We start from the raw sequence: 25846 nt of genomic DNA, 5'->3' as shown, positions 1-25846 counted from the left end.
TGTCAGAGGCTAACCTAATTATTAGAAGGGAGCCTTTACAGCGGCTCTGGAGATGATTATTCCTGTGATTCTGTTATAGCCTTAGTAAAAGGCAAAGTTAAGCCATCCATTTCATTACAGCTTCTGAAAGGATTTTCTTAAAGAGCTAATTTATCTGGGCAACAGTAACTGAGCATGAATTAAATAAAATGCCTTTCTTGGGGGTCATGAAAATGTAAACTAGTTCAGGACACTGTATGTCAAGCCTCTTTAAAGTTTATATTTTGGACTTAGAGGCTTTGGTGTCGCATCCCGTTAAGTCCATCAAAGAATAACATTTTTAAGATGATGGACTTTGATGTAATAGTCAGGCTCCTTGTTTCCCATGTAGTGATACAGCAAAAATGTAACAGCATTGAAAATCAGATGCTTGCTATCATCTTCCCAAAGCCACTCTTTTAGGGTCTAATCCTTTAAACACAATTATATTACCAAGTGTAGTGTTTTGTACTTTTGGTTGTCCTATAACTCAATGGGACAAATCAAGGCAGTAATGGAACTATATAAAGTTATGAGCAATATGCTCAGTAGTATTTACAAGATCAAGCATGTATTTCTTACTTCTCTCCCTACCATCATTGTTCCTTTGTCAACCTTGTCTCAGATATCAATATGGCCTAGTGGTTGTGCTTTGGACTATGACTGTGAAGATCTGGATTCTAATCCCAGCTTCGCTGCTGTTAGTTGGGTGACATTGGGCAAGTCACTTTTCCTCCTTGTGACTCAGTTTCCCCACCTACAAAAAGGAGCTAATGATCCTGACCTCCTTGGTAACGAGCTTTGTGATCTACTGATGAAAAACACTATTGAAGAGCTAGATATTATTATTAATATGCCACAGATCAGTTGAATAATTACATAGCTTATGGACCAAATGTTCAAACTTAGGTGCATTATTTAAGCATCTGAGTAAAAGTGGCCTCATATTCAGAATTTCTGAGCATCCACAAATCCCGCTGATGTCACTGGGAGCTGGACACCCCTGAAAATCAGGCCATTTTTATTCAGATGCCTAAATAATTACTTAGATGATTAACTTTAGGCATCTACATTTGAAAAATTGGGCCTATAATGCTTTTTATCTGCTCTGATGAGCAAGAATGGACAGTTACAGTATGGGTGTTCATTTTTACTGCACAGGCTGCAGCAAGGGTGGAAGCTAGCCTTTCAATCAAGAGGTCTGAATAGATCTAATAGATCTAATGGCCCCTTCTGGCATACAACTCTATGAAATCCAGAAGTTTTATTTTTTCTCTTAAAAGAACACCAAGATCCATTCCACTTTAAGAATCCCATCCATTGCCGTCAAAATTTTGTTCTTGTAGATGACCAGCAGGGGGAGAGGGTTGTCTTTATGGACACTTGCAGAAGAGAAGAGTTAAGGAGTTAAGATTTGGCACACATTTACATTAACTCCATAGAATAAAACTCTAATTTTTCATTTTAATATTGCGTGAGCTACAGTTTGTACAACTATAGTACATCAGTGCATGTAGCAAATCATCTAATGTAATGCAGGTGAAATTATTAGTTTGTTTTGCTCTCAGCAGGGGGAAGAGGGAACAGTGTGGGTCCTTTTGGATTTCTCAGTTTTCTCCCTTGTGTCTTCATTGAGAGACGGTTCAGGCAAATAAGTGGGGGGAAAGGAAAAACAGTGTGTGAGCACTGAAGGGCTTAGACAACAGCCCCAAGTGAGTGGGGAGGTGGCGTGGGTTTGTTGATGATTTGCTTCCAGTTAAAAGCTTATATGAAAAGTTCCCTTTATAGCAGAGTGCTTAGTACAGAGGGGGCTTTTAAAATAAAAATGCCAGAAGAAATAATCTTTCTGGGCTGGATCCTGAAGATACCATGGTTATAAAAACATTAGATAGTTAGAACGGCTAATTCTAATGTTCAAAAACATCAAGAGTCAGTCCCCAAAAATCTTGAGATTAAAACAAACAAAAAACAAACACAAGTTGGGTTTTTTATCTGCCTTTGGATTTTTGAACTTTTAGGGTCACATTTTCCAGTTTTTCTCCACAACCATGAGGGCTAGAAACTTTTTAAAAAATGAATGCTGGAATTCTCTTCTAATTCCGTGACTCCAGAAGCTTGGGCTTTAATTAAAAAAAAAAAAAAGTATCATGACACTTGCAATACAATCAAAATAGCTGGCAAACTGAGATATCTCTTAAAATGTACTGAAGTGCTGACAAGGCTGCAAGCAGTGACTGAGTCAATTGCTATCTTGTTGTTTGGTTCAAATAAAGTATCTGAAATGTGAAGCACTGTAAAGAACCCAATATGTCAAAGTCTTACAGTAAGCATGTGAGAAGGTGAAAGTGAACTCACCATTATTCACCAAGACGTGGAGTGGACAATTCTTTGCTCTAAACTGTTGCACAAATTGCCGTATGGACTTCATTGAAGCCAAATCACAGTGTAAAAACTCCACTGGAAAGAAACATAGAAAAAACACCCAGTGAAGTCAGTTTACAGTGAAATAAAACAAAATACAAATTTATACATCACAATCCCACCCATTATGCTTGAGTGTGACCTACAAAGAAAGGGAATTAAAAAAAAAAATTGGCCTGTGCCCTTCTAAAAATTCTTTTTAATGTATAAGGAGGGCCAAAAATGTTCTCTTTTACTCAGATTCAGAGACTTTAAGGTCAGAAGGGACCATCGTGATCATGTAGTCTGATTTCCTGCACATTGCAGTGCACAGAAGCTCACCCACACGCTCATGTAATAGACTCATAAACTTTGGCTGAGTTATTGAAGTCCTCAAATCATGGTTTAAAGACTTCAAGTTACAGAGAATCCATCATTTACCCTAGTTTAAACCTGCAAGTGACCCATGCCCTGTGCTGCAGAGGAAGAAAAAAAAAAAAAAAAAACCAGGATCTCTGCCAATCTGAGCTGGGGGGAAACTCCTTCCTGACCCCAAATATTGTGATCAGTTAGGCCCTGAGCATGTGGGCAAGACCCACCAGGCAGATGCCTGGAAAAGAATTCTCTGTAGTAACTCATAGCCCTCCCCATCTAGTGTCCCATCACTGATCATTGGTGATTTTTGCTACTGGCAGTCACCAATGGGCTACATGCCATTGTAGGCAGTCCCATCATACCATCCCCTCCATAAACTAATCAAGCTCAGTCTTGAAGTCAGTTAGGTTTTCTGCCTCCTCTGCTCCCCTTTGAAGACTGTTCCAGAACTTCACTCCTTTGATGGTGAGAAACCTTCGCCTAATTTCGAACCTAAACTTGTTGATGACCAGTTTATATCCATTTGTTCTTGTGTTAACATTGGAATCTAACTTAAATAACTCCTCTCCCTCCCTGATATTTATCCTCTGATGTATTTATACAAAGCAATTGTATCTCCCTTCAGCCTTCTTTTGGTTAGGCTAAACAAGCCAAGCTTTTTGAGTCTCTTCTCATAAAGTAGGTTTTCCATTCCTTGGTCATCCTAGTAGCCCTTCTCTGCACCTGTTCCAGTTTTAATTCATCTTTCTTAAACATGGGAGACCAGCAATGCACACACTATTCCAGATGCAGTCTCACCAGTGCCTTGTAAAATAGTACTAACACTTCCCTGTCTCTAATGGAAATACCTCACCTCATGCATCCTGGGACAGCATTAGCCTTTTTCTCGGCCACATTATATTGACTGTTCATAGTCATTCTATGATCAACCAAATATACACAGGTCTTTCTCCTACCCCGGTCACTTCCAACTGATAAATCCCCAGCTTATAGCAAAAAATCTTGTTGTTAGTCCCCAAATGCCTGATCTTGCACTTTACACTATTAAATTTCATCCCATTTGTATTACTCCAGTTTACAAGGTCATCCAGATCTTCTTGTTATGATATTCTGATCCTACTCCGTATTGGCAATACCTCCCACCTTTGTGTCATCTGCAAAAACTTTTAGCATACTCCCACTTTTTGTGCCAAGGTCAGTAATAAAAATGTTAAACGAGGTTAGCCCCAAGACCGATCCCTGAGGAACTCCACTAGTAACAGCCTCACAGTTCACCTTTCAGTATGACTCATTATGGTCTCCCCTTTAACCAGTTCCTTATCTACCTTTCAATTCCCATATTAATCCCCATCTTCTCCAATTTAACTAATAATTTCCCATGTGAAACTGTATCAAATGTCTTACTGAAATCTAGGTAGATTAGATCTACTGTGTTTCCTTTGTCTAAAAAAATAAGTTATCTTCTCAAAGAAGGAGTTCAGGTTGGTCTGGCAAGATCTACCTTTTGTAAAGCCATGTTGTATTTTATCCGACTCACTATTCACCTCTATGTACTGAACTACTTTCTCTTTCAAAATTTGTTCCAAGACTTTGCATACAACTGAAATCAAACTAACAGGCCTGTAGTTTCCTGGATCACCTTTTTTCCTTTTCTTAAAATTAGGAACTATATCAGCTATTCTCTTGTCAAAAGGTACGACCCCCAAGGTTACAGATTCCTTGCTATTGGACTTGCAATTTCATGTGCCAGTTCCTTTAATATTATTGGATGGAGATTATCCAGGACCCGTGATATAGTCCCTTTAAACTGTTTGAGCTTAACTTCTACCTTGCCTGTGATAATTTCTACCTCCATATCCTTATTACCCATAGCCACACTACCTCTACCTCTAAGTTCTTCATTAGACTCATTCAAAACCGAGGCAAAGTATTTGTTTAGGTTTTTCCCCTTCTTTCAGCTTTTGTTTTTCAAGTTCTTGGTTTTTCACCTTCCAAATATTAGGAATGTCAAGTATGGTCTTCCCTTGTTTTGCTAGGGTATCTGTTGAATTGTTCAGAGCATATTTATTGTGAAATATCATACCTTAATTGAAAGAGAGTTGAATCTTTAACTCCCACTCTCTTGACTTTTTTGATGTCACTAGTTCTCTTGTCTAGAATATTACAGTGCAGACGAGACCTGGATGTCTTATGTGAAAAACTAATAACTCTGCTCCCCCCTTGCCGCTCACCCATCAAACTTTTATTTATTTATTCATTTTATTTTTAAAGCAAAACTTTCAGATGTTTTTTATACATCAAAAGGAGGCAAAAGAAAAAAGTGCAACCTCCCTTTTTTGCAGGCTCCCTTTAGAAGAGCTATGAAAACTGCATGCCATTTTTAAAAATGTAGACTGACAAACACGGGGGGGGGGGGGGGGGTTCAACTACACTCTCTAGACTAGCATATGCTGTTTCTTCTCTCTTTTGGTTTCTTACACATAAAACGACAATTTGTGCCAATGACACAGGACTATTAAGCTAGCCACTTGGTGATTTGAGATTACTATTTATTGTACTGTAACATACTCAGCTTTACTGTTGTGGTTAGATGTTCGGCTGCATGCGTGTGTTTAGTTATTACCTTGTACATGTGGGTCACCAGTTTGGTTAGATGTTCAGTTGTGTGTGTGTGTGTGTGTTCTCTCTGTGTGCTGTTCCAGCTCTGCGCAGACAGCACAGCACAGCACAGCAGACCTCAAACAAACTGCCCAATGACCACAAGTTCCACTAAGGTGCAAAGGCGCCAGGCCAGATTTATTGTTGACAAAACACGGTAATAGCACATTGTAGACGCTACGAGGATACTAAGACATGTAAGCCTGTGACAATGGATGCAGCTCAGTGAATGGCGGGACTTTCCATTCCCCCCTTGGCAGGACAGAGACATTCCCCCTGAGATACATCTTTATACCCTGATGCAAACAAGTTACCCTTTGACATAATTAGTTACTGCCCCTTGACGTGGCTAGCTATTACCTGGCACATGTTGGTTTAATTAAAACATTTTTATTACTTACTGTTATCCTGACCTTATCTTTTAGGAGGGATCAGTATGTTTCTGTTATCCAGGGGGAATGTTTTTGTACCATCCTTGATATTGTGATGTTCTGGTACCACTTGATATGGGGATGTGTTTGCGTAAGCACTCTGTGCTTAGCACTTCTTAGGAATGTGTATTTCTGCAATATCAGCCCTGTTCTTGCCAGATTTTGTGAGCAGGTCCTGCCTCATACCAGGACTCTGATATGAGGGCTTATGTTTCAGGCTCTCTTCCTACTACAACTGTTACCTCATTGTTCCCTTTCCCACTTATTCATCTAATCCACCTGTTTTATATGGTCATAAGATAGACTGTGAGTTCTTTGGGGTATGATTGTGTGTACAGAGTGCATTACAGCTAAGCCCTAACCCCTGATTGGGGCCTCTAGGAACTCCAGCAATCCACATAAAAAACAGTAATAACACTTATTCAAATTCATTACAGCAGAATAGTTTTCCAGTTTGAAACTGGGGGGAGGGATAGCTCAGTGGTTTGAGCATTGGCCTACTAAACCCAAGGTTGAGTTCAGTCCTTGAGGGGGCCACTTAGGGATCTGGGGCAAAAATCAGTACTTGGTCCTGCTAGTGAAGGCAGGGGGCTGGAGTCGATGACCTTTCAAGGTCCCTTCCAGTTCTATGAGATAGGTATATCTCAAACAGCTTTAGAACTTCAGACACAAATGAAGTTTCCAACTGGTTGTCAATTATGTCAGACTACTGTCAATAACACTCTATATATGGTTAGATCTGGGTGCTTTCCTTGATTTTATTTGTATACTGCATTTGCAAGTGGCAATGAGACAACAGACAACATATTTCTAGGGGATTACTGCACACTGAAAGTGGATACAGCCATTCCTTCTTTGGCCTTCTTGCTGTATAAAGCCACATGAGCAATGCTGTAATCTCCCAGGTAGTTACTACCTGTTGTGTCCTGTTGCTTAGTAACTAATAATGCACGGTTATAACTCTGAACAGTATTGACTACCATCTCAATCTTTCCTTTATGTGTGCAAACAGAAATATCAAAAAATACTGCATCTACCGTAGCTTTTTATTTCTCCAATCGGCTCTAACCCCCCAATAGAAGAGAATTAGGAAAAGAATGGTCGCCTCTTCCATGGGAGATATGCATGCACCATGAAAGGAGGAGTTCCTTTTAATACAATATAACAATGGACACAAAGCACTCGTGACTAGAGCTGAGCAACATTCTTTTGGTGAATAAACTATACACCAAAAACTATTGAGTTCATTGAACGTTTTGACCAGACTGAGAAATCGCAACGGTTCTGAAATGTTGAAACAAAACATTTCATTTTGACCCAATTCAAAATTTTAACAGAAGCAAAGGGGAACTAGATTCACAAAATAGCTTGAGGGTGGTGGGGAAGAAAGATCATCATCATCATCAGGGCCGGTGCAAGGAAGTTTCGTGCCCTAGGCGAAACTTCCAGCTTGTGCCCCCCCCCCCCCCAGCCTTACGGCATCTCCCCCACCCTGCCCTGAGGCACCCCCCCCCCCCCCCCGCGGCAGTTCCCCACCCCAGGGAGCCGTGCGGCAGCTCCTCATCCCAGCTCACCTCTGCTCCGTCTCCTCCCCTAGCACGCCGCCCCCGCTCTAATTCTCCTCCCCTCCCAGGTTTGCGGCACCAAACAGCTGATTGGTGCTGCAAGCCTGGGAGGCGGGAGAAGTGGAGCGGCGACCGCGCACTCGGGGAGGGGACATAGGAATGCTGTAAAAAAAAAAAAAAAAAAAAAAGGCACCGCTTTTTGGCACCCCCAAATCTTGGCGCCCTAGGTAACCGCCTATTTTGCCTTAATGGTAGCACCGGCCCTGATCATCATCCTTGTAGCCTTTAGCCCAGTGGGTAGGGTACCCACCTGGGATGTGGGTGTTCAATTTCCCCCTCTTAACTAATGAGGAGAAAGGTGAATGTGCTAACCACTGGGCTTTGGAGTATTCTGGCATAGGTTTTTCCTCAGTCTCTCCTACTGAAGCTGTTTCACTTTTTATAAAAAATTAAATAGTCATTGGAGCAGGAACTTGATTTTGGGTCTTCCACATTCTCGGAAAGTGAACTAACCACCAAGCTATAGAGCCATTCTCACTCTTTTCCCCTGGCCCAATGACTATTCACGGCCATTCATAGTCATTCATAATGACAATGACAAAGTATTTAACACAATGGGGCTCTGATCCATGAATGGGGCCTCTGGGCATTACCACAATACTACTACTATTGTTTTCTTGCTTCAGGCTCACTTCTTGGCAAATGTATAATGATATTTTGTAACTTCGTCATTTTAAAATTCCTTCCATCAAAAGATCTCAACACAGGTCACAAAAATGAATACACTAACCCTCACGAAGTAGGGAACACTAATCTTAGTTTGCTCATAAGGCAGAGAGATTAAGGGCCAGAAGCTGACACTCTTACTCACGTGTAGTAGTACCTTACTCTGATAGTAGTTCTACTGAAATAAATGGAACTTTTTGGAGATTAAGGTGCTACTCCACATGAGAATGTCTGAATATGGCCCTAAGTGACTTGCCCACGGTCTTGCAGTGCATCAGTAGCAGAGCAGAGAATAGAAACCAGATCTCCTTTCTCCTATGGTTTGTTCTTTTAGCCTGAGTACTAGATTAAAGAATTGCATATTAAGAATCTAAATGATACTGCTAGATTATAACAGTTTTAAGTATAGTCACATTTACCACCCCCATATATTTTTTTTAACTACCCTTTAACCAAACCCAACATTTAGCAATAGAGACGAGACAAATACCTGCAGATTAAGGGCTTCTCTACACAGTGGGGTAATGCGCACTAAAGGAGTTTTATTTTCTAAAGTGCACTAATGTGATGCGCATTTATTGGTCCGTGTAGAAAAGCCCTTAACCTGCAGTCATGAGTCTTGTGCATGTCAGTGTGCTCACCCCACTGTGTAGTTAAGCCTTAACTTTGCAATAGCTTTGTTACTTGACCAATATAATGAGAAACAACAGCTCATGAAGTTTTTCATATATAGCAGGTCTGGGCAAAGAAAGCAAACTTTAGCTTTGATGGAATACAATCAAAGTTGATACTTCTCCAAATTAAAGCTGATACCAATATTAGGCAAAAATTATTTTTAGCATTTTCAGCTTATCAGTCCATTAGGCCTCAAATCATTCATGTCCCCAGAATTGTTAACAAGTGTAATTTTGTTTATGTTCTAAGTTTATTAGCATAATAGGTCTTTAAAACTAATCAGTCCTTGGCTTTGCATGTGGCTTTCAAATTCTCAAACAAAAACAGAGCAAGAACTGTAGGATTTGGAATTTAGGAAGAGGAACACTAGCAGCTAACGCTGCTGAATCATCATAATCATTTCTAACACTATTCCGTTCAGCAGTTCCTTCTACTATTCTTTCACACACAGACATTCACTTCTAGAATGACACAGGTGCCTGTATTTCTTTCCTCTGTGTGGGTATGTCTGACACTCTGATCTAGGTAATACCGTCACTAAAAGCAAAGCAATTACATCTTTGTCAGATGCTAGCTAAAATATTCACACAGAATGAAAAAAAAAAAAGATTTGACTGTTACTTTGCTGTAATCTGGGGACACCTAATTCAATACTCAGACAGTTATTAGCTAATTACACACAAAGGGAGTGTAATGGAGCAAAAAGATAACCAGAATTCATTCTGTGCTTATTCACACCCAAACATGCATGTTTGATATTATTGATATTGCTGCTTTGCCCAATGTGACAATTTTTTTAACATATATTTATTCTATTGTCGCATTTTGCTTAAGCAGGTACTGGCTGTACCTCAACATCATAACAATGTCTGCTTTAAATCTTCTGTACATAAAAATCTAACAGAATGACTAACAACAAACTGCAAAATGTACATAGCTGGAGACAGAACGGTCATCACAAACCTGGCAAGCACAATCTCACCTGTATCTGTGGCACACCCACCTTCAAACTTCTATCCAGTACAATTGGATGTTATATGGGAGGTAAGGAGCTTTGAACTTCCCCCACCTCAAGCTAAATGGTCCTAAGGAAACTCTTTGCTCTCCCCCCTTTTACAGATCATTAACAATATAGCTAACCAAAGTTGATCCTTGTACAGATCAACTCTCTGTTTAAACAGGTTTCTGTAATGTTCAAAAAAAGAGAAGAAAATCCAAACTCACCAAATCTCAAAGTGCACCCTTGTGATGTCATAACATGGGTGCCAAAGTGCATAAGTAGAAATTGTGAACTTTCCAAGACAGTATACGGTAAGTCCTTGGTTAAGATCAGTAATAGTGGCATCCTCCAGCCTATTCATTGCAATATGACTTTTGTGGGGGGTGTTTAAGGAATACTGTATTTAGAAATTCTTGGTGGATAATTATTTGCACATGCTTTTTTCCAGAACTGTTTGAACATTGTCTGTTCAAAAGAAATAATTGAAAAAGCAGTTTATAGTGCCACTTCTTAACTACGTAGCTTTCACTTATTGTACTAAGAGAGAAGGGGGGAAAATCTCAGGATTTACGTTTCAGGAGTTACTTTAACAAAAATAAAAAGGCTAAAACTGAAAGGAATTTTTTTTTTTAAAAAAGTGCAGCTTGACTTACCCATTTTCACCTCCTATAACTTAACCTTCTTGGTGAGTATATTTATATATATAAAAAAGGAGTGTAGCAGAATTAAATGTCATAGTCCACTGACCCTCTTGTGTGTCAAATTCAGCCAGTTCTACTGCAAGACTTGGTCCTCAAATAAGCAAAATGTAGAATAAGAGCTCTGCTTTCAACTTCCATCACTAGCAACTGCTCCACTTACTGCCAAAATAGTACATCATTATAACAGACTTTCCAGACTGATTCACAGTTCAGTCACCTTTCCAGAGCACATATCACAGAATGGTGGTGCAAAAAGTAGTTCAGATAAAGGCTGAGAACTACTCAAGCATGATTGCCTCAAACTATTTATACCACAAATTGTGTGTTATTTGAAACAAGCTCCCCTCCCCCAAAATGTATATATTACAGGTACAGTATGCATGTGTTTCATAAACACATGTAAATACACTGCCTTGCTGTATGATATTTGCATATGTTTGAGGTGCAATATGGACAGGGCTTGAAAAACTGAGCAGCCACCATCTAACCAGAGGCCTAAACCTACTCGCTAGAGGCAGATACAAAAAATGAGAGGAAGGATGATACCTGCAAGGTCCAGGGGCAGTCCCAGGTGAGAAAGCTGGGTAAGAAGCCTTGCCTCAGCTGCCTGCAATGGAGAAGGGTTCCTCTAGGGAGGGAGTTTTTCCCTGATTAGTTATAACAGCCTATGAGTATTAGATGATTGTTACATCTGAAGCTCACTCCTATGGCTGCTGGAAAGCCGGAGCTCTCTGTCCCCTCCCCACATTCCAGAGCCTCCAGGTTGGTGGGTATGTCCACTGCTTTCCTTATATTCAGGTCCCTGCTGCAGTGAAAGGTGCGGGAGGTCTCTGCTATCCTGACAGACTCTTGCTTACTAGGAGGAGATTTTCTGTAGCTCTTCCCCTTCCCCAGACTGGTTTTGGGGGGTCCCCCTCTTTCCTGGGTGTCTTTAGGATCTGCTTCTGACCTTTCTGTAGCTTTAGGGTGAAATTGACAAGGCTTTGTCAAATTTTCAGCTGTCCACAGGATTCTGAATGGCACCAGAGTGAAAATGACCAGAGACTTAACAGTGTCACTGCAGATGTGGTTTGGCAAAAGTAGGTGCAGGAGCAGGGGCACCGGAGTTGCCTGTTAGAAGACTCAGGAAGATAGCTATGCATCAGTTCACATTTGGAAAATTTTCTCCACAACCAAAAGGGTTAGAAACAACCTGGACCAAGGATCTGGCATGAAAAGTCCCATTTGCATCACTGGGATGGTACAAAGGGAACTTACAGGTGCTCTAATGAAACAGCTGAGGATTCCTCTGTCAAAAGGGAATCTGTTGTTGAAAGAAAGAAACTGCTTGGAATCTCCTTGCCCCTATTAGCTGAGGAAGTTTTCCTACTTGACACAGGTGAATAGGTTTTTGAAACAGTGAATATGGACACTTTTCATTCCTATAATTAACAAGCTGCAAATTGCTTTTTTCCCCCTCCACGGTTGACATTCCGTCCCCCTGTGCAGAGGGCCAGCACAAGACCTACTCTATGCATCACTTACATTCCACTTATGCCTGCAAAATAGGGCTTAATGTGGGGCATAAGTGGTGCATTGTCCTTGTAGTGCCTCTTCCCCCTAATAGAGGAGTGAATTTCACTTATATGCAAAACTTTTTCCAAGCAATGCATAGGTATTTGCCATCAAATACAATACAAAAGAAAAGAAATAGTGATCCCTGCTGATTCTTGTTAGTTTGTTCTCATGGCTGCATAAAATTCAAACTAAGTACAGTACCTTAAAAGAACAGGTTCTTGTAAATTGAAGATAAATAAGGTATGAGAAATTCTCTTTTGTTCCTTCCCATCAAACATTTAAAGTGATTATAGGTTTCTCCAACAATGTGCTAAAAGTTTTAAAAACCTGTGGGGAAACTAAAGCTTATCTTTACCCCTTGAGAGGTTGAATGGAAAAATCAGCATCCCAGCACAAGTATATATTATTAAAGATGGTAAAAATCAGCAGGGCAGAAGCAGGACAAAATGAAAATATACTTCACAGTTAGCTAGGACTGACACAAAACCAGATTGACCAAATAACAGTCAAGCATACCCAGACACAGGGCCAAATCCTAAAACGGTGTAAATTGCTGAAGTTCAGTGAGTCAATGGTGCTCAGCCCAATGATATAAGGTGAGGTTCTAGCTCAAACTTTGCAAACCACAACCTCTATCATCTCTTTTAAATTTCCCAACTCTAGAGTTGCAATTTGCAGTGCATTCTGGGTGTAAAGGCCAAAAGCTAAGACATTTTAGATATGTCGACACTGGCCCTATAGATGTAATTTGCAGCGGAGGCAGACATACCTGCACTAGCTCTGATTGAGCTAGAATGCTACAAATAGTTTAGCTGCAGTGCCACAAGAAACAGGTGGGCTAGCTGCCCTAGCATGATCCTGTCTGAAATCATAGGCACATACTCAGAGCGGCTAGCTGGTCTTGCCACTGGCACTTCTACTTTTAGCATGCTAGCTCGATCAGAGTTAGTGCAAGTATGTCTACATAGGCTGGAAATTACACCTACAGCTCAAGTATAGACTTACCCTTTGAATCATATACATATTCTATTGATCAAGATATCTAAAAAACAGAGATATGTGCAGGAACAAGAGAGGTGGGCAGAGAGCAAGAGGGCCCGGTTTAAAAAGTAACAATTAGGACTTCAGAACCTTTTATGAAAAGTGCACATACTCCAAATTACGCACCCAGCTCTTCTCACAAAGTGTTCACCCCTAAGACTTACAGAATTTGTGTTTTCTGTATGCACAATGTGCCGTTCGCAAGTATGCATGCACTTACTAAATCAAATCCACTTTTTCTGCAAAGCTAGCAAAGCCTCTAGTCCCCAATTAAGGCAATTTACATACCAGATTTCAACTTCAGCCATCTTTTTTGTATCCCTGCTCCATAGTCCCTTCCTCCCGCAAAAAGTGTTAGGATTTTTTAAAAAAATAAAGTGATGTCCTTCATAAAAAACATAAGAATGGCCATACTGGGTCAGTCCAAAGGTCCACCTAGCCCAGCATCCTGTCTTCCGACAGTGGCCATTACCAGGTGCCCCAGAGGGAATGAACAGAACAGGTAATCATCAAATGATCCATCCCCTGTCACCCATTCCCAGCTTCTGACAAACATCCCTGCTCATCCTGGCTAATAGCCATTGATGGACCTATCCTGAAGGAACTTTAGTTCTTTTTTGAACCTTGTTATAGTCTTGGCCTTCACAATATCCTCTGGCAAAGAGTTCCACAGGTTGACGATGCCTTGTGTGAAAAAAATACTTCCTTTTATTTGTTTTAAACCTGCTGCCTATTAATTTCATTTGGTGACCCCTAGTTCTTGTGTTATGAAAAGGAGTAAATAACACTTCCTTATTTAATTTCTCTGTCATGATTTTACAGACCTCTCATATCCCCCCTTAATAATCTCTTTTCCAAGCTGAAAAATCCCAGTCTTATTAATCTCTCCTGATATGGAACCTGTTCCATACTCCTAATCATTTTTGATTCCCTTTTCTGAACCTTTTCTAATTACAATATATCTTTTTTGAGATGGGGCACCCCACCTAACTCAAAAAGAAAGGGCCCAAACTTCCCAGAAGCATTCACTTTTGGACAGAGACTGAAGAGGGGACGTTAGCTAAAAAGGTGAATTTTTCAGAAAATTATGGATGTGTGCAAATGGGAGTTTACAATGGACAACTTAATTACAAGCTTAGCTGTAGTATTCACTATATTAGCACATCAGAACTTCCTTTAGATGAGGGAGCTCCCATGCAGATTAGTGAGCTTTATGGATTGCCAGATGCAGGAATGGGGTCAATGCTAGTGACGTCACAGTGCTCACACATTTCTCAAGGCTTGGCCATATAAATTCCATTGTTGCCATTGATGATGCTTCTATTCTTTTGCTTGGATGTTACTACAAAGAAGGAGGCTTTACTGAAGTGTGAATTAGATAGATCCTCTTGTAGGTGTAATTCATTGCCCCATGTTCTTGACTTTTTAAAACCACACAAAATTATATCCTTAAATGTAGCAGGTCTGCTTGTTTAGACTAATACAAGTTAAGACAAACTGGCTGGTAATGGAACTGAAAACATGAATATATTCTTTTCAAAGGAGCACCCAAACAAATCTTTTCTAGTATGCTGAAAAGAGGTTTCTCTACAGAGACAAATACAGCAAATAAGCTTGGAGAGCTACAATAATTCACTCTTAATAAGACCTGTAGTCAACGTTGTGTCTAAATCTCCTGGAAAGAGCTTACAATATTGGAGAAATCCAGAAAGGTGTAACTGTTTAACCTTTCAACACCACAGGATAAGAGCAATCTTCTTTGTGTATAGGTATTATTGTAATACAGCTCTGTATCACCAGCAAAACACCTTGGAGTTCTGTGATCTCTGAGCTAATAGAAGTAGGTTGGTTATGGTTATACTTAATACTTCAAAGATCAAAAATTCTCTTGTGGAGGTCAAATCATTTTTAAATGAACGATTAAAAGTCAATATTTTTTCACTCTAGGCAAGGATATCTTAAGGGATGTACAGTATGTTCAATATTTCTGTGCCCGATTTGACACTGACAAGACACACAAAGAGACTATTTTCCCTTTAAATTACCTTTTGAGAGTAGAAAGACATGTCAGTGCAAAACACTGCCATACCTGAACAAATGTGTCTTAGGAAAGTGTTTCTTATTCAAGAAAAAATATGCTAAGTGATTACTTCATCAACAATATATATTTTTTCCTGGCTGGAAATATTGGGAATAGCCTCACAACTATAACACATTAGAAACGAGAATATATCATTTGGGGTAGGAATGCGGGGACTTCTAGGTTGTTTAACAGCAGATTTTAGATACTGCATTAAAAAGTTCACAAGGTTAAAAAAGAATAATTCCATACAGAGGGTGTAAAAACCAGAAAGAGGTCTGGTCTTTCTGGATGTGTGTTATGTTTCTTATATAACTGAATCACACGGAAAAAAAATCAAGCTTCTCCACGCATTTGTACCTTAGTTTAAAGCAGAAAAGGGGCTATCTACTCTCTCTCCCTCTTCCTTAAGAGGTTATTGTACATAAAAAGACAGAACAGTGTTGCAACCATAAAACATTTTAACCTAGTTTCCTCCCCATTAACTAAGCCACAGATATACATACATGTTGCTATACTCAGAATACCCTTCATTCCAGTCTAGTAAGCAGAAGTACTGTGGAACTGATACGCAAATATCCAACTTAATTACTGTAACCTAGAAGATCTGAAATCTAACTTTTTGTGATGGGGGAGGAAGGAGGTCTTCAATTTCCTTCCCCTTCTCCCTGCCCAAGGGAGCATTTATTTCTCTAAGACAATGACAAAATAATGTTCTTAGCCAGTCCAAGTAGGAAAAAGACTACCTGGCTAGCTCTCTTGGCCCCCCATGAGTGCATCTTTATGTATTTAACCTGAAAACACACCCCTAGGAGGTAGGAGCTGTCAATCCACAGCTATGAGATGAGCAGGCAGGTTTCCAGCAAAATAGATCATGCACGGACCAGATAGCAATGCTCTGCATCATAGTCGAGCAGTCTATGGAATGGAACTCCTCGTTGTACATCAACTTTGTTGACTATGAGAAAGCATTCGATAGCGTGGATCGAGAGACTCTCTGGAAGCTCCTTCGGCACTATGGCATCCCAGCAAAGGTGGTTAATTTGATTAAGAACTTATATGACGGCATACATTGTAGAGTGATCCATGGAGGGCAGCTTACAAACAGCTTCCAGGTGCGAACCGGAGTCAGACAAGGATGTTTGTTGTCACCATTTCTTTCTCCTTTTCATTGATTGGATTATGAAGACATCCACTTATAAGCGCAGGAATGGAATCCAGTGGACGTTGTGGACCCAGATTGATGACCTGGACTTTGCTGACGACCTTGCACTCCTTTCGCATAGCAAACAGCAGATGCAAGAGAAGACTAACGTAGTGGCAGCCACGTCATCACAGGTTGGCCTCAACATCCACAAGGACAAGACCAAGATCCTCAAGATTAATTCCATCAGTAATGACCCAGTCACACTGAATGGAAGCCCTCTGGAAGAAGTGCAGTTCTTCACCTACCTAGGCAGCAACATCGACCAACAGGGTGGCACAGACGCAGACATCAAAGCAAGGATCGGTAAGGCAAGAGCAGCTTTCTTACAGCTCAAGAACATCTGGAGCTCCAGAGAGCTGTCTTTGGCAACAAAGATTAGACTGTTCAACTCCAATGTGAAATCAGTCTTATTGTATGGAGCTGAAACCTGGAACAACTAAAACAATGACCAGGAAGATCCAGACCTTCATAAATAGTTGCCTTAGAAGGATTCTCCAGATCCGCTGGCCAGACACCATCAGCAACATCTACCTCTTGGAGAGGACCCGTCAACTTCCAGCAGAGGAAGAAATTAGAAGGAGAAGGTGGGGCTGGATAGGACACACCTTACGCAAGCAGCCAACCAACATCACTAGACAGGCATTGCGGTGGAACCCCCAAGGCAAGTGGAAAAGAGGCCGTCCAAGAAACACCTGGTGACGCGACCTTCAGGCTGATAGCATAAAAATGGGCTATACCTGGAACCAGCTAGAGCAAATGGCCCAGGATAGAGGACTCTGGAGATCTGTGGTTGGCGGCCCATACCCCGATTGGGGTGACGGGCATGAGTGAGTGAGTGAGGAGGTAGGGCAGTACTATCATCCCTGTTTTACAAATGGGGAACTAAAACACAGAGAGAGCATGCAACTTGCCCAACGTTACACGGGAAGCCTGTGCTGGAGCACAGATAATTGCATCACAGTCTCCCAAGCCCTGGGCTAGTGCCCTAATCATAGGACCATCCTTCCTCTCTCTTTCATTAGGTTATGCCATGTTTACTGCATACATGGCATATACATGTGGCCATTCCACATTTCTGTGCATGAACATCACAGTCAGTCGGCAGTGGGAAAGATAGCTGCTTATTTATGAAGCTACTGCAGCTAGCAAATGAAATAGAAAGAGAGCCTAAGACATAAGACCTCGTAGCAGAGGCCTGGTATGAGGCAGAACCTGTTCACACAATCTGGCAAGAACAGGGCTGATATGGCAGAAATAGCACTTTTTAGGAATGTGTAAGCACAAAGTACTTGCGCAAACACATCCCGATATCAAGTGGTACCAGAACATTCCGATAACATTCCCCAAGGATAAGAGAGACATACTAACCCCTCCTAAAAGATAAGGTCAGAATAACAAAATAAAAATGTTTTAATCAAACCAACATGTACAAGGTAATAAGTAGCCATGTCAGGGGAGCAGTAACTATGTCAAAGGCAATGCTAGTTTGTATCAGGGTATAAAGATGTATCTTTGGCCAGCCAAGGGGGGAATGGAGAGCCTAAGACAGCAACCAGTGGGTAGACAAAAATGTTTAATCATCCCTCTTGCCTTCGTTGTTCTTACTTTGGAATAAACACAGTGACAGAATTTGCCATCTGGAGCAGTGGGAAGAATGTGATCCCTTCCAAGTACAGGCCAGTTTGATGAGCCACTGCCCCAAGCGGTCAGCCAAGAATATTATAATTTTTCTTTGGAAATACCGTTGCATTAAATTTAGATCAGTGGTTCTCAACCAGGGGTACTCAGAGGCCTTTCAGGGAGGTATATCAACTCATCTAGATATTTGCCTAGTTTTACAACGGGCTACATAAAAATATACACTGAAATGTAAGTACAATATTTATATTCCAATTGATTTATTTTATAATCATACAGTAAAAATGAGAAAGTAAGCAATTTTTCAGTAATAGTGTGCTGTGACACTTGTATTTTTAGGTCTGATTTTGTACATTTTTAAGTGAGGAAACTTGGGGGTACACAAGACAAATGAGACTCTTGAAAGGGGTACAGTAGTCTGTAAAGGTTGGGAGACACTGATTTAGACAGAATAAATGGGCAAAAGGTTTTAGCATAACCCAATCACTGTCCAACATTAAAAAGTGGTAACTAAGGTTTGGTATACAGAGATCTCAGCCTCTTTGGTACCATGGCACAAACATTCTAAAAATCCTTTTAACCCTTTATTCAAGATACAGAAAAGAAGAAAAACCAGGTAAAGTAAAGTATTAAGTACAGCTTTCATTTTAATAACATCCCTTGTTCCCTTTCTGTTTGACAAGTGTCTTAAATGGTAATAATTGTCCTTTTGGATAAAAGAGAAGTAATGAGTTTACATGAGCTGGAGCTGTTGTTCAACTCCAATCCCATTTCATCTCAGGTGGTGTTTGGGATTGATCTGGAGCTGATAGGGATGGCAATGTCATCTGAATCCCTCTCTCTGACCCGGGTTAGCCAAGACATCTCTTAGGATTATAAGGAAACAGTGGGGGTGCAAGTCATGATGATGAAGCTTGCTCCAGTAGCCTCTGCTGTTCTTCTTTTCTTATCCTCCCAAAGTCTCTTTCTTTAAGAGCCCACAAAGGGAATGATTCATGGAATAGTCCATCCCCCCATTATTTTGTCCACCAATTTGGCCTAATATCCAGCACACCAATTTTGGTTCATTGGTTTCTGATTCCACATCTTCTATTTTTACCAAGAATGATTTCAACATAGTCCTTGAATCATAGCCTTTTGTTCAGACTAATTTAGCCTCTCTGATTCTCTTGCACCTGTTTAAAACATTCATTACTGAAAGCAACTTGACCTACTTTTCATCATCTGTAATTGCAAGTTGTTATAACATCTTATGAACTTTCATGTACTTTTTACAATTGAGCTTACAATTAGGGTAAATTTGTAGGCCCAATTATGACAACACTAAAGGTACATCTACACTGCATGCTTCTTTCAATGGCATGTAGAGTACATATGCAGCTAGCATCCCTAGCATGGGTTAAATGAGTAGAGTAAAGCCACAAGTACATACCCTACATGGCGCTATACTACTCTCCTAAGCCATGCCTCCCTGTCTACATGCTATTTTTAGCAGCGTAGTGTCCCGTTGCTGGAGTCTCTCCCTGCCTCAGGAAGAGACTCCAACAGTGGGAAAAGGCTCTGGCAGGGGCAGTAGCAAAAGGCTTTGGCAGCTCTCTGATGCCAGAGCCTTTCCCCGCATCAGGAAAAGACTCTGGCAGCAGGGAAACACTTTGGCAGGGGGATTCCCCGCTACCTCTTCCCTGCCAGAGCCTTTCTTCACCACAGTGGAAGGCTCTGGCGGAGGGAGCTGCTGAAATCTTTCCCCACTGCCTCCCAGCTGCCAGAGTGTTTGGCGTGTAACTACATACTGCAGTGTGAACGTGGCCTGCTTTTCACTGCAGCGTGTAACCACAAGTACACTACACACCGCTTCCACTGGGGTGGTGACTGCCCCCTGACCAGATTTCATGGTGGTCTGAGGGCTCTGTATTTTGCTGATGAGGCTGCTGCAAATTGGCTTGGCAAGCTCCACATTCCATAAGAAGTACAAGACGTAGCCTGCTTTAAATGATGATTGCTTAGGAATGAAAATAACAAAGAATATTTTAATTTTCTTCTTAAAGGACATGACATTTTTCACAAAAAAGTTTAAACTATATCAACAGTCCTTCCAAAAAATGTAATTAAAAAATTTGTTGACAAAAAAAAATGTTTTGTTTGAAAAATTTCAACCCACGCTAGCTTTGATATTTGATCTGGACTTATTGGTACCCTCTGCTGATTCATGAAATGAGATTAATTCATGGAGGATAGGTCCACCAATGGCTATTAGCCAAGATGGTCAGGGACACAACTCCATGCTCTCCGTGTCCCTAAACCTCTGACTGCCAGAAGCTTGGACTGGATGACAGGGGATGGATCACTCAATAATTGCTCTGTTCTATCGATTCCCTCTGAAACACTGGCACTGGCCACCATTGGAAGACAGGATACTGGGCTACACGGACCATTGGTCGTACCCAGTATGGCTATTCTGACAGTATCTACATGTCCCACTAAGATGTACATGTGGGTCTGGTGAATGGTTGCCCTGATGGTGAAGACCATTGCCCTGAGCAGCACTGGTATAAAAACAATTTTTTTTCCTGCAAAAATTCACTGAAAGTGACTAATTTTCACCATTTTTTGAGGTTTTCACTGACCCCCCCAAGCCTAAAAAATCCCCGCTTTTTTGATAAAATTTCAAAAGTTTTCAACAAAAACTGCATTTTGTGGGAAAATTTCCATTTAATTGAACATTTCCATCAAAAAATTAAAAAAACATTTAGATGGAAAATTTTTGACCAGCTCTATCCCCAAGTTCCACTTTGTTGTAATCCCAGAGAGACCATTTTGTTTGCTCTGAATGTGGGCAAGTGTCAGGATCCCAACACATACAGTCAGGACCAAAGGTCAGAGTAGGGGCAAACCTGAGACAGGGAGTAGCAGAGGATTTCATAGTCAGGTTCCAGGCCAGAGTCGACACCAAGAGTCAAAGTCCAAATCAAGCCAAGGTTGAAGTCAAGAGTTCAGGAGTTGAGCAAGGAATGGCTGTGGCAGCTACAGGAAATCCACACTACTACCTGGACACCTCCTGGAACACCCCTTATGTTTATATAGAGCAGGGAGCCAATCAGGAGTCATAGGACTGCTGCCTATAGACCCCTTGAGGTGGGACCTCCCATGGTCTGTGTCAATAGTGGGTCATGGGCGGTGGTGCGCAAGCTGATTACAGCTGCTGCTAGGTGATAGTACAAAGATGTCAGCTGCCTGGCAGCTGCGCAAGTCTGGGTTCTAGACCTGCAGGGCATTACAACATGTGTGGCTTCCCATCCTGCCAGACTTCTATCACTCAACAACAACTAAAAGATCAACTGTGAAATATTGAGTAGCCTCACTGATGGCAGAACATGACTCTTGGAAAGTTGCTAAGTAGTAATCAAAAAGAAAGGGAAAAAATGTGGAAGGGTAATCTATTTCAGAAACTATTCAGTTTAGTCTTTGCAACAAAACATTTTGTGAGGGTTGGCTGGCTCACAGGAAAGATAAAAAGATTTTGAAATTTCTAGGTCATTGGTTTGAATTTTTCCCAACACAGAAGTGACCAAAAAAGATTATTATCTGATGGCTGTTAACTGTACGTGACATGAGTTGGTGGTGTGAGCCTACTTCTTAAAAGGTTCTGTGAGATAGCGTAAACTTTTCAGAATCACCTCTATCACAGAACCCACTGGCATGCTTGATTGGCAGCAGCCTCAGCAAAGAGGTCAAGGACTAAATAGAAATGGGAAAAAACCCTGCTCTGTCATCTATATAGGTGGGTCTTCCTCCAGAGCTAGCTGAAAGTAAAGTGGCAAGACAGTGTGTGGGAGCCTGAATGGCTCCTGTCATTAATGAACCTGTTTGCTTGAATGGATGAAGGACTTTAGCTTCCAGTAGTGTTGATCTGGCACCTTTCACAAATAATATATTCTATGGACATAGATACAGATATAGATTTTAGTAAGTGGGAAATGCCCATTCTTGCCTAAAACTTCCCCAAATTAAATTGTACCTTTCTGAGTAAACCTGACTACAGCTATTTTTGTAATCATGAGATCAGCTGAAGTCTGGACAAAGGGAAAGTGTCTGTAAATTTCTAATGGAAGCTGTTGTCGTCATGAGCTGATACTAGGCAATACAGACGATGCACGGTCCTGAAAGGAAGAATTACTCAGAAACTCCATAATGCTCAGTAGAACACTTGCCTCTAAGCAGAAAGAAAATAACCTCAAAATTAAATAACTAGAGGCAGAAGAAAACAGCATATGAATTCCTGCTCCACTGACCTGACTTACACTGCTTGAATTCATGGCTGACATTAGGGGGTACTGTTCTGAGAAAGAATTCCTTTGAAGCCTCTCACTAGAAATGGGCACTGCACTAGAATGACCTGGTAAAAAGTAACAGAAAAACAGAGCCAGGGATGGGAAGAGAAGAAGAAAAGGGGAACAAGTAAAGTAACCATAGAGGAAAGAAGCAATAAAAAGCTTTGTTCTTCTAAAACTTTAGATGTAATATTAATAAGAAAAAATTGAAAAGAACATAAAATTAATATACTGTAATTATAACTATTTATTTGTACTGAAGTATAAGCTGAGAGGCAGCATAGTCCAGTGGGAAGGGCACTGATCGAGGAGTCAGCAGATCTGAGTTGCATTCCTGGTTCTGACACTGACTCATTATATGGGTTTGTGCAAGTCACTTCACCTGTCTACCCCATGTTGCCTGCTCGATGTGTTTGTACAGTGCCAACACAATGGAACCCAAGTCTCACTCGGGGTCTATAGGTGCTACCGTAATAACCAAAGTGTATTTATTGCAAATACAGCTCAGTCACACATACGAAAAAAACCCAATACCAAAAACATCATCTTTACCTTTTCTGACTGCCAGGATACATTAACCAGATGATCTCATGTTGTACAATGATGCCTAAAACTTTATCCTGAGAAGTCACAACTAATTCAGAAACCATGATAATATGACAGTAAATTAAATTCTCCCTCCACAGTGCCTTGCACTTTTCTATGCTTAATTTTCTTCTGTTGCCCAATTACCTGAAGTTTTCTTCTGCATCCCAACTCTCTCTCTTTCCTACCCTCAATAATGTTGGATCACTTGCAAACATTCCTAACTCACTATTTTGTCCCTCTGAGTTCACTCACAAATACATTGACCACCATCAGTCCTCCATCTGGTGTGGTATGAAAGAGAAACAGATGAGTAGGTGCCAGGTCTTGATAGGGGAAAGGAAAGGATCTATGCAGTCCCCTAATCACGAATGATAGGGCCTCAGATGATTTATGTTGTACGACCTCCCACTAGAGAGAGGTTACTAAGGGCTTGTCTACACTGGCACTTTACAGCCCTGCAACTTTCTCGCTCAGGGGTGTGAAAAAAACCACCCCCCTGAGTGCAGCAAGTTTCAGCGCTGTAAAGCACCAGTGTAGACAGCGCCCCTCATGGAGGTGGTTTTTTTAGAGTGCTGTGCCGCGACTACACAAGCCACATTAACGTGGCCAGTGTAGACTAGCCCTAAGACTTGGAAGGAGCTGGAGCACATCATTGTCTCCCAATAACCATGAAAAGTGGGTGCAAACGAATATAATTGGTGGCACAACATGCTTCATCAAGGTCCTCTGATTTCTTCTGTGTGTCAGACTTGCATTCTTTGATAAGATGAGAATTCCACAGCATCTTAAAATGCATTGGAAAACATTCAGATAGTATAGTTTACATAATCTATAGCATTATTAACTTCATTCAGGAAAAAACTCTTTTATGTGAATGTTTTTTGGGGTATTTCAGTTGCTGCAGAGCTCTGTACCAGCAGAACTGCAAGATCAAGGCTCTCCTGCAGAATTTGGGTTCAGTGTGCTGCAGAATGTACAGGGCTCCATTAATAAATTACAGAACCAGGCTATTTGTTCTTACCTACTGTAGATGCTTCATCATTCTAGGTTTAGGACTCTATAGTGAGCCCTGCTGTGTACCCATGGAGTTGACTGAGAGGGCCTAAGAAGGCTCCTTACTTCCTTGTGGGGTCTACAGCATCACCAAATCTTGTGCGGGATGTGGTGGGGAGGACAGCTGCTGATGGGCTACTACTTCCCCTCTCACACAGCTGAGCAAGGAAGCACAGCTGACCTGATGTGGAGAGGAAAGTTAAACTATGCCCAGCTTCCTATCCCATGGAACAACGCGGAGAAGCAGTGACTGAATTGTGGCTCCATGACAATTCAATCCCTGCTTTGCATATCATAGAATATCAGGGTTGGAAGGGACCGCAGCAGGTTATCTAGTCCAACCCCCTGCTCAAAGCAGGACCAATCCCTAGACAGATTTTTACCCCAAATGGCCACCTCAAGGATTGAACTCATAACCCTGGGTTTAGCAGGCCAATGCTCAAACCACTGAGCTATCCCTCCTCTCTGCGCCTTCCTTGCACTGGATTGTAAAGTGATAATCCATATGATTTTCTCAGCTACTATTTCTGGTATTACAGTAAATCTCACTGGATTATAATACTTCCCAGGATCAACATTAGCACATTTTTATAAGACAGGTAGAAGACACTGGAAAGCTTCCAGGTTAATGATGAATTACATATTTTTGTTAGCAGCTCAGCAGCTTCATTGCTTGGGTCTTCCAGAATGCTTGGATGACTGCCATCTACTCTTTGTGATTTATTGCAATCTAATTTCTCTACTTATTCCAAACGCCCATTTGTTGACAATTCAATCTCCAACAACAGCAGACCTTCACTACTAACAATAAAATACCATGAGGTAAGGATTTCACCATAATCTTCTGTGGGGAAGACTAATACAAATAATTATTTATTTTCTCTATAATTTCATAATCTTCTTTGATTGCTCTTATATACTGCTGGGTAAAAGTATGCAAAGGAGTTTAATATTCAAATATTCAATGCTCTAGGCAACGGCGCTGTGAGCTCCTGGGGCAGCGCAGCTGCAGAGCCGTGGCCTGACCTGGTATTCTGTGCTGCACGGTGGCGCGGCTGCCTGTCCTGGTGCTCTGGGTGGTGCGGCTGTAGTGCTGCCAGCCACCGATGCTCCAGGCAGCATGGTAAGGGGGCAGGGGAGTTAGGGGTGGTGGTCAGGGGGCAGGGCAGTCAGAGGGTGGGGAACAGGGAGGTTGAATGGGGGCAGGGGTCCAGGGGGGGCAGTCAGGAAAGAGGGGGGGTGGATGGCAGGGCGGGGGGAAGTCAGGGGCAGGGATTCCAGGGGTGGTCAGGAAGAAGGGGTGGTTGGATGGGGCAGAGGTCCCGGGGGGGCAGTCAGGAATGAGAGGAGGGGTTGGATGGGGCAGCAGGGGGCAGTCAGGGGTGGGGAGTCCAGGGGCAGTCAGGGGACGGGGGGGTGGTGGATGGGGCAGGAATCCCAGGGGGGCCATCAGGGGACAGGATGGGGCAGGAGTGCCAGGAGAGAGGGGGTGTCAGGGGGCGAGAAGCGGGAGGGTCGGATGGGGGTGTTGACTGGGCCACTCCTGCCTGTTTAACCTGCCCTCCATACAATTTTGGAAACCCACTGTGGCCCTCAGGCGAAAATGTTTGCCCACCCCGATCTAGTCTGACCTGCTGCATTACACAGCACAGAACTTTAACCAATAATTCCCGTATTGAAGCTTTGACTTCTAGTTCAGCTCTATCACATCTTTCAGAGAGACATCCACTCTTCGGGAGGTTTTTATCCTTCCTAATGTACAGGCATTGAGGCAGAATGGCAGGAAAATTGGGCTACTCTCCTTC

The 25846-nt window shown here is 41.6% G+C and overlaps 2 protein-coding genes across 4 annotated transcripts in view; both read right to left on the bottom strand.

Moving 5' to 3' along the window:
• The window catches only part of ZBED1 (zinc finger BED-type containing 1), a 219687-nt gene that overhangs the window by 66330 nt on the left and 127511 nt on the right, over positions 1 to 25846 (bottom strand). The window contains exon 5 of the transcript XR_010597662.1: positions 2374 to 2475. The gene's annotated coding sequence lies outside the window, so the exon portion shown is untranslated. The remainder of the gene's footprint in view (positions 1 to 2373; positions 2476 to 25846) is intronic.
• The window catches only part of DHRSX (dehydrogenase/reductase X-linked), a 219683-nt gene that overhangs the window by 66330 nt on the left and 127507 nt on the right, over positions 1 to 25846 (bottom strand). For 2 of the 3 annotated variants that reach the window (XM_065580770.1, XM_065580769.1), the window contains exon 4: positions 2374 to 2475. The exons of the other annotated variant lie outside the window; for it this stretch is intronic. In XM_065580770.1, the coding sequence (XP_065436842.1) occupies positions 2374 to 2475 (102 nt within the window). The remainder of the gene's footprint in view (positions 1 to 2373; positions 2476 to 25846) is intronic. 3 annotated transcript variants of the gene reach the window in all.

The sequence above is a fragment of the Chrysemys picta genome, chromosome 1, assembly GCF_011386835.1.
Source record: "Chrysemys picta bellii isolate R12L10 chromosome 1, ASM1138683v2, whole genome shotgun sequence".
Taxonomy (NCBI): domain Eukaryota; kingdom Metazoa; phylum Chordata; order Testudines; family Emydidae; genus Chrysemys; species Chrysemys picta.
Note: the sequence above shows the minus strand (reverse complement) of the source record. Positions and strands in the feature narration are given on the sequence as shown.